The 12,772-nt window shown below is 44.4% G+C and overlaps 1 protein-coding gene across 1 annotated transcript in view; it reads right to left on the bottom strand.

Annotated features, from left to right (window-relative positions):
- The window catches only part of rab3gap1 (RAB3 GTPase activating protein subunit 1), a gene marked incomplete at its 5' end in the record, with an annotated part of 96,535 nt that overhangs the window by 23,348 nt on the left and 60,415 nt on the right, over nucleotides 1-12,772 (bottom strand). Inside the window, one exon of the mRNA XM_083638167.1 lies at nucleotides 1,631-1,858. Coding sequence (XP_083494293.1) covers nucleotides 1,631-1,858 — 228 coding nt within the window. The remainder of the gene's footprint in view (nucleotides 1-1,630; nucleotides 1,859-12,772) is intronic.

Raw genomic sequence — 12,772 nt, 5'->3', positions numbered from 1 at the left:
CTTGACTGCAATCAGAGCAGCGTGAATATATAAGCACTTCTGTCATCTCCGAGGACAACTTACTGGAGCAAGGAAAGGGGGAGGGAGGTGGAGGGGAGGAAAGGGAAAAATTAAACCAGCAAATTAATTCCAAACTAATTCCTGCACCTGGAGTTTCCCTAAAGAGAGGCTGTGGCATGGCTGGCAGACCGCTGAAGGACAAGTCTAGTGGAGTGGGTGGAGGGGACGGTGACTTTCAAGGCTTGCCAAGGTCCCCCTGAACTCTGTTTAAACTCTCCGAGAGGGAAGGGGGGAGGCAGGGGTGGGGGAGGCGGTGCAGGGACCCTTGTCAGGGACACCTTGTGTTCTGACCCAATTAAAGCAGCTCGCTGCCCAGTGACAGGCAGGAACAGGGCCGAGAGGGCAGATTGCAGTGCACCTGGGCGCTGGGCAGTAGCAGCACTTCCCTTGCCGGCCAGTGCCATTCATACTGTAACTTTGATACGCTGCTTCGTCTTCCACGTGGACATCTCGACCACTAGAAGAGAGCATGCTCCGACGCTCCCTCATCTTTTTCCCACCATTTCAATGTGTGACACAAGGATTGCTGGGATGCTTCTGAGAACTTGAGAGGGTGGAAATATGTGATGCCACTTTGACATGTCATGAATAGCATAGCATGAATGAACCCAATGGGCGTAAAGTTTACACAGACATTAAGAACACTGAAAGCAAGCAAAGTGGCTAAAAGCAATAATGATGTAATCATAAAGGATAACTCAAACTACTAACTATAGATAACTACAACATTCAGACAATTGCTTATGTGGTCCACAGGGGCATCATTTCACTTGAGGGATCACCCCGCTTCCCATTATTGCACACTTGATATGCAGGCTTTGATATTGCTTCCTTGCTGCACCTGATTGGATGAAAATCAGGGCCGTCTGTGGCCCTGACTGGATGAACTGGGCTGTCTGCAGCGTCTGAAGTGCTGGAAGAACATGGGGGCTTGTTTCAAACTTTCTCTTCTACTAGTCTAGGAAAATTAGCCTGGGTAAACCCAGCCTTCAATGTGACGTCACAGGCTATGCCTGTGATAGCACATAGAGGTCACGTGGAGGGTGGGTTTACCCAGGCCAGGCTATAGGAAAATGGCTCAGCACAATGTGTTTCTGAAAACATATGATGCAGCCTACAATAAAGAGGGTGACGCGAGAGTGGTTTTTCGCTCCTGTCCCATCACACTCCCACAAAAATACTCCCATCCCGTCAAAATCCTGGGCCTGAGTAAAAAAATAGAATCCTGTCTCATCCCAATTCCGGTAGAACAGGGGTGAGCAACTGGCAGCGAGACGGTGAGTCGCGCTGTGGGCATTCACCTCATTTGCATAAAGTAGATCGAGAATTACTTTATGCAAATGAAGGGGTGGTTACCCCGATGTGCCATCTCTGAAACACCATGCCTGGCTACCAGAAGGCATTGCATGCTGCCTACATTGGCAATGTAGCAAATGGGGAATGACGGATCTGATGGAAATATTTATGAAAAAACTATCTGTAATTTTTACAAGCAAATTCTTCAAATTTTGGGATTCAGATTGGACTGGACATGGACTCAAGCCCAGGTCCAGCTTTACTGCAAGGTTACCTTTTCTGCCTCCTTGGTATCGTCGAACAGCCTTCTCTGGCGCCGTGCAGGTGTGGCCCTGGCAGTCTCCCAGGCCTCCCCCCACATGTTTCCTGGGATCTTCATCCTGGCACTGAGCTCTCCCTTCACCACCGTCTCACCCCTTTCGTCAACCACCTCCTCCTCCACATAGTCCCTGGGTGAGTACCAGCGCACAAAGTCCTCCAGAACACAGCCTAGGTTGGCTGCCTGTGGAGAGAGGAGGAACCATGTGTCGACATTTCAGTCTGGGCTCACAGCAATGAATACAAGTTACACTTATCTGAACCTGTATCATGTCTCTCTTATGGCCCATTTCCACCGCTGGTATTAGCGCGGCCCCGCCCAGCTCATCTCGCTTTTTTGTGCTGCTATGCATTAACTCAGGCTCAAGATACTGTGTGCTGCTATCCATTAACTCAGGCTCAAGATACTGTGTGCTGCTATCCATTAACTAAGGCTCAAGATACTATGTGCTGCTATCCCTTAACTAAGGCTCAAGATACTATGTGCTGCTATCCATTAACTAAGGCTCAAGATACTATGTGCTGCTATCCCTTAACTCAGGCTCAAGATACTGTGTGCTGCTATCCATTAACTAAGGCTCAAGATACTATGTGCTGCTATCCATTAACTAAGGCTCAAGATACTGTGTGCTGCTATCCATTAACTAAGGCTCAAGATACTATGTGCTGCTATCCCTTAACTAAGGCTCAAGATACTGTGTGCTGCCTGCTATGCATTAAGTAAGGCTCAAGATACTGTGTGCTGCTATGCATTAACTATGGCTCAAGATACTGTGTGCTGCTATGCATTAACTAAGGCTCAAGATACTGTGAGCTGCTATCCATTAACTAAGGCTCAAGATAATGTGTGCTGCTATGCATTAACTAAGGCTCAATATACTGTGTGCTGCTATAGCCTGGGTAAACCCAGCCCCCACGTGACCTGCTCTCAGACCTGCTCTCAGTGCTGCTATGCATTAACTAAGGCTCAAGATACTGTGTGCTGCCTGTTATGCATTAACTCATTCACCGCCAATGACGTCTTTGACGTGTTATCAGCAATGGCCTTCCCCGCCAAGGACGTGTTTGACGTGTTTTTGTTTTTATTGGTGCAGCGCCTGCAGCAAACACTTGCCCAGCCTGTCACACAGACACAGGTCCCTGCCTTCAAAGGGTAGCCGACAGCACGCGATCAAACACATACCGCAGCTGTTGTTTTGAAATCTAGCAAGAGGAAAAGCAGAGAACGGGTAACGCTTCCTTGTGCAGACAGGAGAAACGCAATTGAAACGCCCTCGGCACGAGCTGGAGTCGCCTTCCTCTGTGCCAGCCAGGAGAAAACGGGAGAAAGTAATCAAGAGATGTGTTTGATCATCGGAGGAATGAGGAAATGATCGATCAGTTTGCGAGGGCGGTGAGGACGTGTTGAATAGCCGAGGGGAAAACGGGAACGATCAAATAGCAGAGTTGATAGGGAGACGGGTGTACCAGAACAAATCAAAAATAAACACAGGAACAGCTAGGCAGCAGCGGGCAGAAGGCACTCACAGCAGCCCGCTGTCCTTCTCAAGAGCTCTTCAGTTATGAAATCGCTGGGCTGCTCGCCCTCCAGTGTTGCTCCTGGCCAATCCCAGCGCCACAGGGCGTGGTTATTGCTTATCCTATGTTGGGTTAGAAATCTAAAAGGGGGATCGTGTGTGTGTGTGTGTGTGTGTGTGTGTGTGTGTGTGTGTGTGTGTGTGTGTGTGTGTGTGTGTGTGTGTGTGTGTGTGTCTGTCTGTCTGTCTGTCTGTCTGTCTGTCTGTCTGTCTGTCTGTCGGTGTGTCTGTCTGTCTGTCTGTCTGTCTGTCTGTCTGCACACTCACACCGAGTAAACTGAATTGTTGAATGTAAAAAAAAAAGCACTTCATGTGTGTATATATATATATATATATATATATTTTTTTTTTATTTTTTTTTGTCATTTGTGTCCTAACGAATAATATTTACATGTCTGATGTCAATACAGTTCAAAATAAAAGAATTGAGAGTGAGTTATGCCTGAGATTGTGCCCTTTTACAAAAATGCTTTTTTCTCCCTTTTCTCTTCCCAGACAGGCTTTTTTGATGAACATGGGGTGTATAAAAAGGGTTATAAGTAGAGTACAGAACATGCTAAAAGCTAACTTTCTTTTTGGGGGTGAAAGTAGAGACTTAGATCTTCATTTCGAGGTATTGGACATCACTGTAGTCCTAGTACAGAATTTACTGTGGGTCTTGAAAGATGACCAAACATTATGGAAATACTTGGCCTGTGCCAAAAATGCCAGTCAGATATTGGCAGTGAATGAGTTAAGTAAGGCTCAATATACTGTGTGCTGCTATCCATTAACTAAGGCTCAAGATACTGTGTGCTGCTATCCATTAACTAAGGCTCAAGATACTGTGTGCTGCTTGCTATGCATTAACTATGGCTCAAGATACTGTGTGTGGCTTGCTATGCATTAACTAAGGCTCAAGATACTGTGTGCTGCTATGCATTAACTAAGGCTCAAGATACTGTGTGCTGCTATCCATTAACTAAGGCTCAAGATACTGTGTGGTGCTTGCTATGCATTAACTATGGCTCAAGATACTGTGTGTGGCTTGCTATGCATTAACTAAGGCTCAAGATACTGTGTGCTGCTTGCTATGCATTAACTACGGCTCAAGATACTGTGTGTGGCTTGCTATCCATTAACTAAGGCTCAAGATACTGTGTGCTGCTATCCATTAACTAAGGCTCAAGATACTGTGTGGTGCTTGCTATGCATTAACTAAGGCTCAAGATACTGTGTGCTGCTATCCATTAACTAAGGCTCAATATACTGTGTGCTGCTATGCATTAACTAAGGCTCAAGATACTGTGTGCTGCTATCCATTAACTAAGGCTCAAGATACTGTGTGCTGCTATCCATTAACTAAGGCTCAAGATACTGTGTGCTGCTATCCATTAACTAAGGCTCAAGATACTGTGTGCTGCTATCCATTAACTAAGGCTCAAGATACTGTGTGCTGCTATCCATTAACTAAGGCTCAAGATACTGTGTGCTGCTATCCATTAACTAAGGCTCAAGATACTGTGTGCTGCTTACTATGCATTAACTAAGGCTCAAGATACTGTGTGCTGCTTACTATGCATTAACTAAGGCTCAAGATACTGTGTGCTGCTTACTATCCATTAACTAAGGCTCAAGATACTGTGTGCTGCTTACTATGCATTAACTAAGGCTCAAGATACTGTGTGCTGCTTGCTATGCATTAACTAAGGCTCAAGATACTGTGTGCTGCTTACTATGCATTAACTAAGGCTCAAGATACTGTGTGCTGCTTGCTATGCATTAACTAAGGCTCAAGATACTGTGTGCTGCTTACTATGCATTAACTAAGGCTCAAGATACTGTGTGCTGTGATCTCTCCAATTCATTCCAGTCTCTCCTCAGCCAATAATGTGACAATAACAAAGTAAATGCTGTAGACTGGCCACTCCCCTCAATTTAAAGTGGCACATCAATAGCCACTATCCATACTGTGTGTGTGGGTATCCACGTTTTTACTAGATCTCAGTGTTGTGCATCATCTAATGGAAAACACTGCAAAAGGCCATTTTACACACTCTTGGACAATAGGGGTGGGAATCACCAGAGGCCCCACGATACGATATTATCACGATACTTAAGTCACAATACAATATTATTGCGATTTTAAACATTTTGCGCTATGCTGAGTATCGCATTTATTGTGATTTATTCCCTTTTTTCAGCTGCAAATGATTAACCTGACGCTGCCAGATGGACGGTTTAGCACTAAACCAGTCGATCTGGGAATGCAGTAACCCGACCCGCTGACGGAGGCGGGCACTTTTTCCAAGCTACTTGGCAGGTGATTGGATGACCCATCTGTCTATCACCGCTGGTGTGTGTTAACTTCAACCAATCAGATCGCCATGCCTCTGACGTCACGTTTGCGACGGGAGGAAAGTGCCTGGCCTGTGCATGTAAGAGTGATTGAGTCCTCACTGTCCTCATCGTCGTAAAGTCGCCTTCAAAGCATGATGTTCGATTATAACGAACTAGTTGTGTGGCTTAGCCTTCCCAAATGTTGAGGGTTGTTTTTTTAGAATTTAATACATAGAATTGGGAACGTTACATTCAATTTCATTCAGACTGCCTGTGACTTCCGTGGTGGCAGCCATGTTGACGAGTGAAAAGAACTACAAAGACCATGTACCCACTACTTGCCCAGACGAGCCAAAGCCCCCCTAAGGCTGCCGCTGATTCGTCGAGCCGGCATGGTTCGGCCAATCATCTTAACTGCCTGTGCATGACAAGGTGGATTACGTCGAGAGAATCTCTTTTGATCTCGCAAGGTTATCCATCTTGCAAGCAAGGTTAGCAAATGATGTCCCCAAAGGAAAACTCATAGGTGGGACATAGGGTCGTGAATCACCAGAGGCCCCACGATTCGATATTATCACGATACTTACACAAACTTTAAAAGATCAATACTTACCGTCCGTGTATCGATACAATGTTGCAATGCAAAATATGGTGCTACTATGCTGTATTGACCCCCCATGCACCCCTATTGGAAAGTCAGTGACAAACATCATTTCACTGCCTGGTTTGAAAAGCACCAGCTCACAATCACACCACAATAGGGTAATGGCTCGGTGTCCCCGTCTGCTCTCTGGGAATGAGCCCACCTGACAAACCCATCCAGTGGAACTTTTTGCTGGTGTTTGACCTTTACACACCGCCTGGTGTTCTACCTGTGTGTCTTCCTGGAACTTTCTGTGCTCCACTCACATTGGATAATTAATGGGAAGGATGGCTGGACTGGAGCAGAGCAGAGGGATGGGGAGCGGGGAGACAGTTGGCTGCTGGGAGGGATTGATGACAGGGTGAGAACCCAGCATTTTGGAGACAGGAGGTTTCTCCACAGCCCCAGGGGGACCAAGCTGCTTCTGATGTCCCCTTCAGGAGAAGATGCTGTGTCTGTGTGTGCACACGTGCATGTGCGTGCGTGCGTGCGTGTGTGTGTGTGTGCACGCGCGTGCCAGTGAGAGGGAAAGAGAGCATACTGTAGTAGTGGTATTCGGGGAGGCGAGGGGCTTGCTGGATCATCCAGGATGCTAAGGCAGGCTGTCATATTCCTAAGTCACACCATTCATCATAGCCATCCTGTGTCTGCTTTGCGCCCAGAGGGAGCTGGTAATTAAAGCCAAAATGCCAGATTATGCTTGGCTAAGCACAATTACAGGCCCCTTTCCGCGCTAAATTTAGAGTCCATTCTCCTAGCTTAGGGGGCCCCATTTACTGCAGTACCTGAGTACACATGATTCACGCATTTCCATTTAATTTCAACCTCAGCTTTTGCTGAACTTTAAGCTTTGTGAAAATGATGTGCCAGAGAATTTACACAAAAGTAGAGCACTTAGTGGGACACACACAAAAAAACAGGGCACTGCAATGTGACAAAAAAGAAAAATACTTGTGCCCCCTTAACGTTTCGGGTGAACATCATTTGTTAACGCTTGCCAGGTAAAACGAGCAAGGTTTGTATTCCCTGCAGATTAGCGCAGAAACGGTGCCCTCGAGTTAAAATCTCAGGTAGGTAGAGTTGTACTCCAGAGTGTCTGACAAGAAACTAAAATACAGTAATGCATAGATAATCAATGGCTGTTAATGGATGTTAATACTAAAGCTACTCAAGTTTAAAGAATAGGGAGTGAAACACCCATGGCACAGTCAAGATGAGTCAGTTTAGTAAATGTGCAGGCACAAAGAAGTTATAGTTCAGTGTGCAATTGAATAGCCGTTACAAATGAAATTTCTTGTTCTATTATCTTGAGGGTGATTAATTCATATATATAGAGCTATCATAATACTGTATAATGACACGGTTTGAGCTACTTCAGAAATAGCAAACTCTTTAAGGCAGAACTCATGAGATGGCTCTTGGAAAGGAGTAGTTTGAAATAACTTTTTCAATAAAAAGGAGAAAATCCATCATGTGCAACATGATGGTCCCAGTGGGACATTTGTGTAGAGCAAGGACAGCCACATAAGTTTGCCAAGTTTCAAATAGGACAGTTGTGGGGTTCTAGTCTTTTTTAAATGTTATTTTTGACTTGCAGATAGTGCCACCATCAGATATATTGAATTGATAATAAATTCAACACATCAATTTCCAGACTTTGCTCCAGTGCAGACATCTAGTGATCAGGCATTTCATTGCCTCCGCCAACCGCCGCAGGTCATGTTTTCGCTCATTTGTGTCTGTTGGTCTGCAGTGCACTGAGTGCAGGATATCTCAAAAACGTGTGAATGGATTTGCACAAAATTAGGTCATGAGCCAACTTGGAACTGATTAACTGCCCACTGGCCAAAAGGGGCGGGGCAATGGCCATGGCCAATCACAAAAATGCGCCTAACTTCCAAACGGATTCACATACAGTAACAACAAAAAACATTTTTGGCTTCACTACCCCCTTTCCCTGATTTATGAATCCAAGTACCCCCTTTACCCGACTACAACATTTTGCTTAGAAACTGCAAGAGAAAACTAGCAGATGATGCAATGAATGAATGATAACCCACCTTGTGAAGAATACTGTAACATTACAATATAAGAGTTAAAGAGCTGCAATTAACGCATCCTGAGCAGATTTATTTTAATGTTTCATTTATTTTCCAGATTTATTCTGAAATGTTTTCATTTTCCCTTTTCTCTCAAGTACCCTCTGTAGTACCGCCATGTAGCCCTAGTGGTACGCGTACCCCAGTTTGGGAACCACTGCTCTACTTCATTGGTTCCTAACCTGGGGGTCGAGAGGTCACTGGATTAATCAAAGGGGTCGTGAGATGATAGGACAGGATAGGATACAGAATCCCCTTCCAAACTTTGTTCTGTTTGCTTTATTTCTTGTGGATTTCTGTATTTTACCTCCTCAATCCTCTAAAAATTATTCAAATAAAACCAAATAAGTCCTCTTTCGAGAGCTGCAAGGTTAGTCGATTGGCTAGTTGATTTGTTGATCAGCAGAAGATTAATCAGCAACTATTTTGATAACTGAATAATCATTGTAGTAATTTTTAAGCAAAAATGTAAAAACAAAAAAATAAGCTTCTCAAATGTGATGATTGCTTTTCTTTGTCCAACATGATGATAACAACATGACATCCGTTATCTCATGCACGAGTGCAGCCCACAGCCCAGGCGCATAGACTGCGTCAAGTCAGCCAGAATGTAGGTCATCCGCTTTAGCTCTTTCAAAATAAAACCTTGTAACGTTAACATACATTTTATTTTGAGTAATGCTTTACAGCCAGTTTCACTCCATATATAATCTTAACATCAAAACGAGTATTTTGATACAAAGTTTGCTGCTTTGTTTGTTTGAACACCTTTTTCTCCTCCAACGTACACCAGTAAGGCTATTTACTTGTTTAAATTACATTATTTTTATGTTTTTACCTGGAAGTTTCCATTTTGTTTTGGCTGGCCTGACGCTGGGCCTGGGCAGCCGCCTGTGAAGGGAGGGGGAACAGAGAGCCTGCTGCCGTGGAGGAACTGAACGGGTTGAGAGTGTGATCTAAATTTTTAAAAGGCAAAGCTGCTGCTGCTACCCCATGTTGCTTAGCTGGGTTAAAAAAATGTACTAGTGGGACTTTTGATGTAAAAAAGTTATTAAACCCACACGGATTAAAGCCCTTATTGGTTCCTTTCTTGTATGTGCTCCAGAGTCCAGGCAAGTGTGAAAGTCAACACGAGCTTTAATCTGTGTGGGTAGGTAGGCTTCCTGCCTTTTAGACACAAAATGGCTGCTTGAGGTGGGATGTGAAATAGGAGTACATCTTTGGGTTTTGGGACTGTTAGTCAGACAAAAGTAGACATTTGAAGATGTCACCTTGGACTGTGAGGAATTTAAATAGTTATTTTTCACTAATTCCTGACATTTTATGGACAAAAGGATTAACTGATGAATCAAGACAATAATCAGTCACTTAACTGGTAGACAATGCAACATGTGAAGAGGGGTTCCAGGTAGACTTTGCTTCATTTTAAGGGCTCTAGTTTATAATAATTAGCATGACTGTGCCAGTGTGCCCTGTGTTGGTGGGAGCTGGACTCAATCTAAGGCCCCCGAGTCTGACACATTGACAGAGAGGCCCCACCACACTAATGGGCTCTTGTGCCAGTCTCAAGCTGTCTATATTGTGTGTGTGTGTGTTTGCCTGTTTCTATGTGTCTGCTCCTGTCTGTCAATGACTATAATGACGCCTGTGTGTGTGTGTGCCTGCCTCAGTGCAAGTGTCTAGCTTAGCTGTGAGTGTCTGCAAGTCAACCTTAGTGTGGGTCTTATTGGGGATCAGCAAAAGGGTAAATCCATCACCAGTGCAAATTCCCTTACAGTAGTTCTGAGTATTTTCAACCTGGGCCTTATTTCTCTCTTTCTATTTTCTCTCATGCTCCCTCCTCGCTCACCGGACCCATCTGTGGAGCTGCAACTAACAATTATTTTCATTATCGATTAATCTGTTTATTATTTTCTCGACTAATATAATTAGTCGTTTGGTCTATAAAAAAGGTCACAAAATGGTGACAATTTTCAATCACTTTTTCCTCAAAGCCCAAGATGACATCCTCAAATGTCTTCTTTTGTCCAGACCAACAGTCCACAACCCAAAGAGAATCAGTTTACTCAGACATAGTAGACTAAAGAAACATGAAAATATTCACATTTAAAGGGATAGATTGTTTTTTTTTATGTGGAGTTGTATGAGGTACTTGCATACACAGTCAGTGTACTACTACGTGCACTAGAATGCGGCCAGCGCAGCACCAGTTTGGAAATGGAGACCGGCTGTGTCAGGCAAGTAGAGCTGTCTGCTGAGTGTGAACAGGGTCATGAATAAAAACATTAAAAGAATAATGCACGCAAATTTCGTGGAGTGGAGACTGGAGAGGATGTGTCGTGGGCGCACTTTTTTGTGTGTGGGTGTGTGACAAACTCATGGCAACTCATGTGTTTGGCTTCACACACTCAACCAGAGTTTCTCTGGCACAAGCCGATTTCTTGTCATCAGTGATGTCACTCTGTCTATGTGAGCAATTGTAATGTCACCAGTGATCTTCTTCTAATGGCTTTCCAGCAAACTTGTAATCAGTGATGTTACTCAAGCAATTGTGATGCCATCAGTGATGTCACTTGAGCAATTGCGATGTCATCAGTGATGTCACTTGAGCAATTGCGATGTCATCAGTGCGTTTACATGCACACCAATAAACTGTTTATTAGCGGATTTCTGAGTTACCTGATTATTCAAGTGGTCATGTAAACAGCATAAACTGATAAGCTTTATCCGTTTATGGTCATAAACGGGTTATGAATAAACCGATAAACACACCTAGGTTTCCCGGCAATAATCGGTCTTCTCTCTGCATGTATCCGGCATAACCGGGTTTCTTTCGGGTTTATATATCTGCGCATGTACGACTTGCAGGAGAGAGAAGCACATGGAGCGCGTGAGAGGCAGGGAGAGACGCGCTGCACTCACTGGCCCCTCGGCTCTCCTCCCGGTTCTCTCACCGGCATGCCAGTCTCTCCCCCGGCCACAGCGCACCACAACCGGCTTGGCGAGATGACGGTGAGCACGGAGCCCCTGACTGAGCGGAGCGGGGCGCTCTGCTCTCTCTCTCCCCGCACAGAGCCGAAATGTGGATATTCTACAGGAGAGGACGAATATTTGTCTCGGATTGCAAATCGAATGACGTAGCCTACAGACAACAGACTCAGTCGTTCAAAACACAACACACATAACGTTAATATCCGTGACAAATTCTGTCCGTTTTCGGACAGGTAGGCTACAGTATTTCAATTCAACACACGTTGTGGGTCATGAACATTTGACGTGCTTAATAAGTCACCTCACCTGCCTGCCTCTGTGCTGTGTGCTCGGTAAAGTTGGAAATATTATTGACAGATGCACTTCCAAAGCGACGCCTATTCCAATTTTAGTAAAGCAGACGAGATACACAACCTAATTTTCACCTAAACCATCCTCTGCGCTGGACAAATAAATTAGGAAAATGTGATTTTGCATTTTGCAACTATATTCTGTTGTTTTATTCCGGAATTAATGCCGCCTTTCTGGAGAGAAATCCGACTACCGTAAATTCCGGACTATAAGCCGCGGCTTTTCCCCCGTTTTTTGGCCCCTGCGGCTTATATAACGGTGCGGCTTATCTATGGATTTTTTCAGCAAACGGCCACTCGGTGACCTCCAAAATCGATGGATTTTACAGGTTACACAGCTTCATCTGCACATTTTATGTGCATTGCTTTGCTGCTTGTTTTTTCGATTATTTTTTTGTAAAGCACCTTGAATTGCCTTTGTGTATGAAAGGTGCTATATAAATAAAATTTGACTTGACTTGACTTGACATCATTTGGCGGAAATCAATCGGCATCACGGTGAACATGGCGCTCAGCTAGACAGCTGCTACACCAGACCAAACAATATGTTTTAGCGATCTGATCTAAAATGAATAAGGTGACCAGAACCAACTGAATAACTTTAAAGAGTGGGGCGAATGTCTGCTGGAAGAAGCACAAGACTGAAAACCAGTAAGCAGAAAGAAAAGAGACGAAGCAATCACCGCCATGAATGAGGAAATGACTCACCTGCTGGAGGCTGGAGATACACGGCTTGGGCTTAACTTTTACTCCGTGAAACACTATCGATTAAGTCCGACATCGCTCAGAGGTTTTGAGCAGCTTGAAAACAAGTTTGAAAACGTGCAGAAGTCCATCCACTCACTCACTAAAGAAAATAAGGCAACCGTGAACAGAGTTTCTAATGCGGAAAAGCGCATCAGCGCACTGGAGGACAAAAACAACACAGTGAGTCCGAAAATGGATAAAATGCAAAAACAAATCGAAACCCTGCACACGCAGGTTGATGACTTAATCAGCAGGAGTAAAAGAAATAACATTCGCCTGATCAATGTAAAAGAGGAGCTGAGATTGGTGACATGGACGCTTTCCTTGGCAAAATCCTGTGTTACATCCTGGACCTGAAGGAAGGCGAGAAAC

The sequence above is a fragment of the Poromitra crassiceps genome (assembly GCF_964638095.1).
Source record: "Poromitra crassiceps genome assembly, chromosome: 6".
Classification (NCBI taxonomy): Eukaryota; Metazoa; Chordata; class Actinopteri; order Beryciformes; family Melamphaidae; genus Poromitra; species Poromitra crassiceps.
This window is presented reverse-complemented; position numbering and strand designations above follow the sequence as displayed.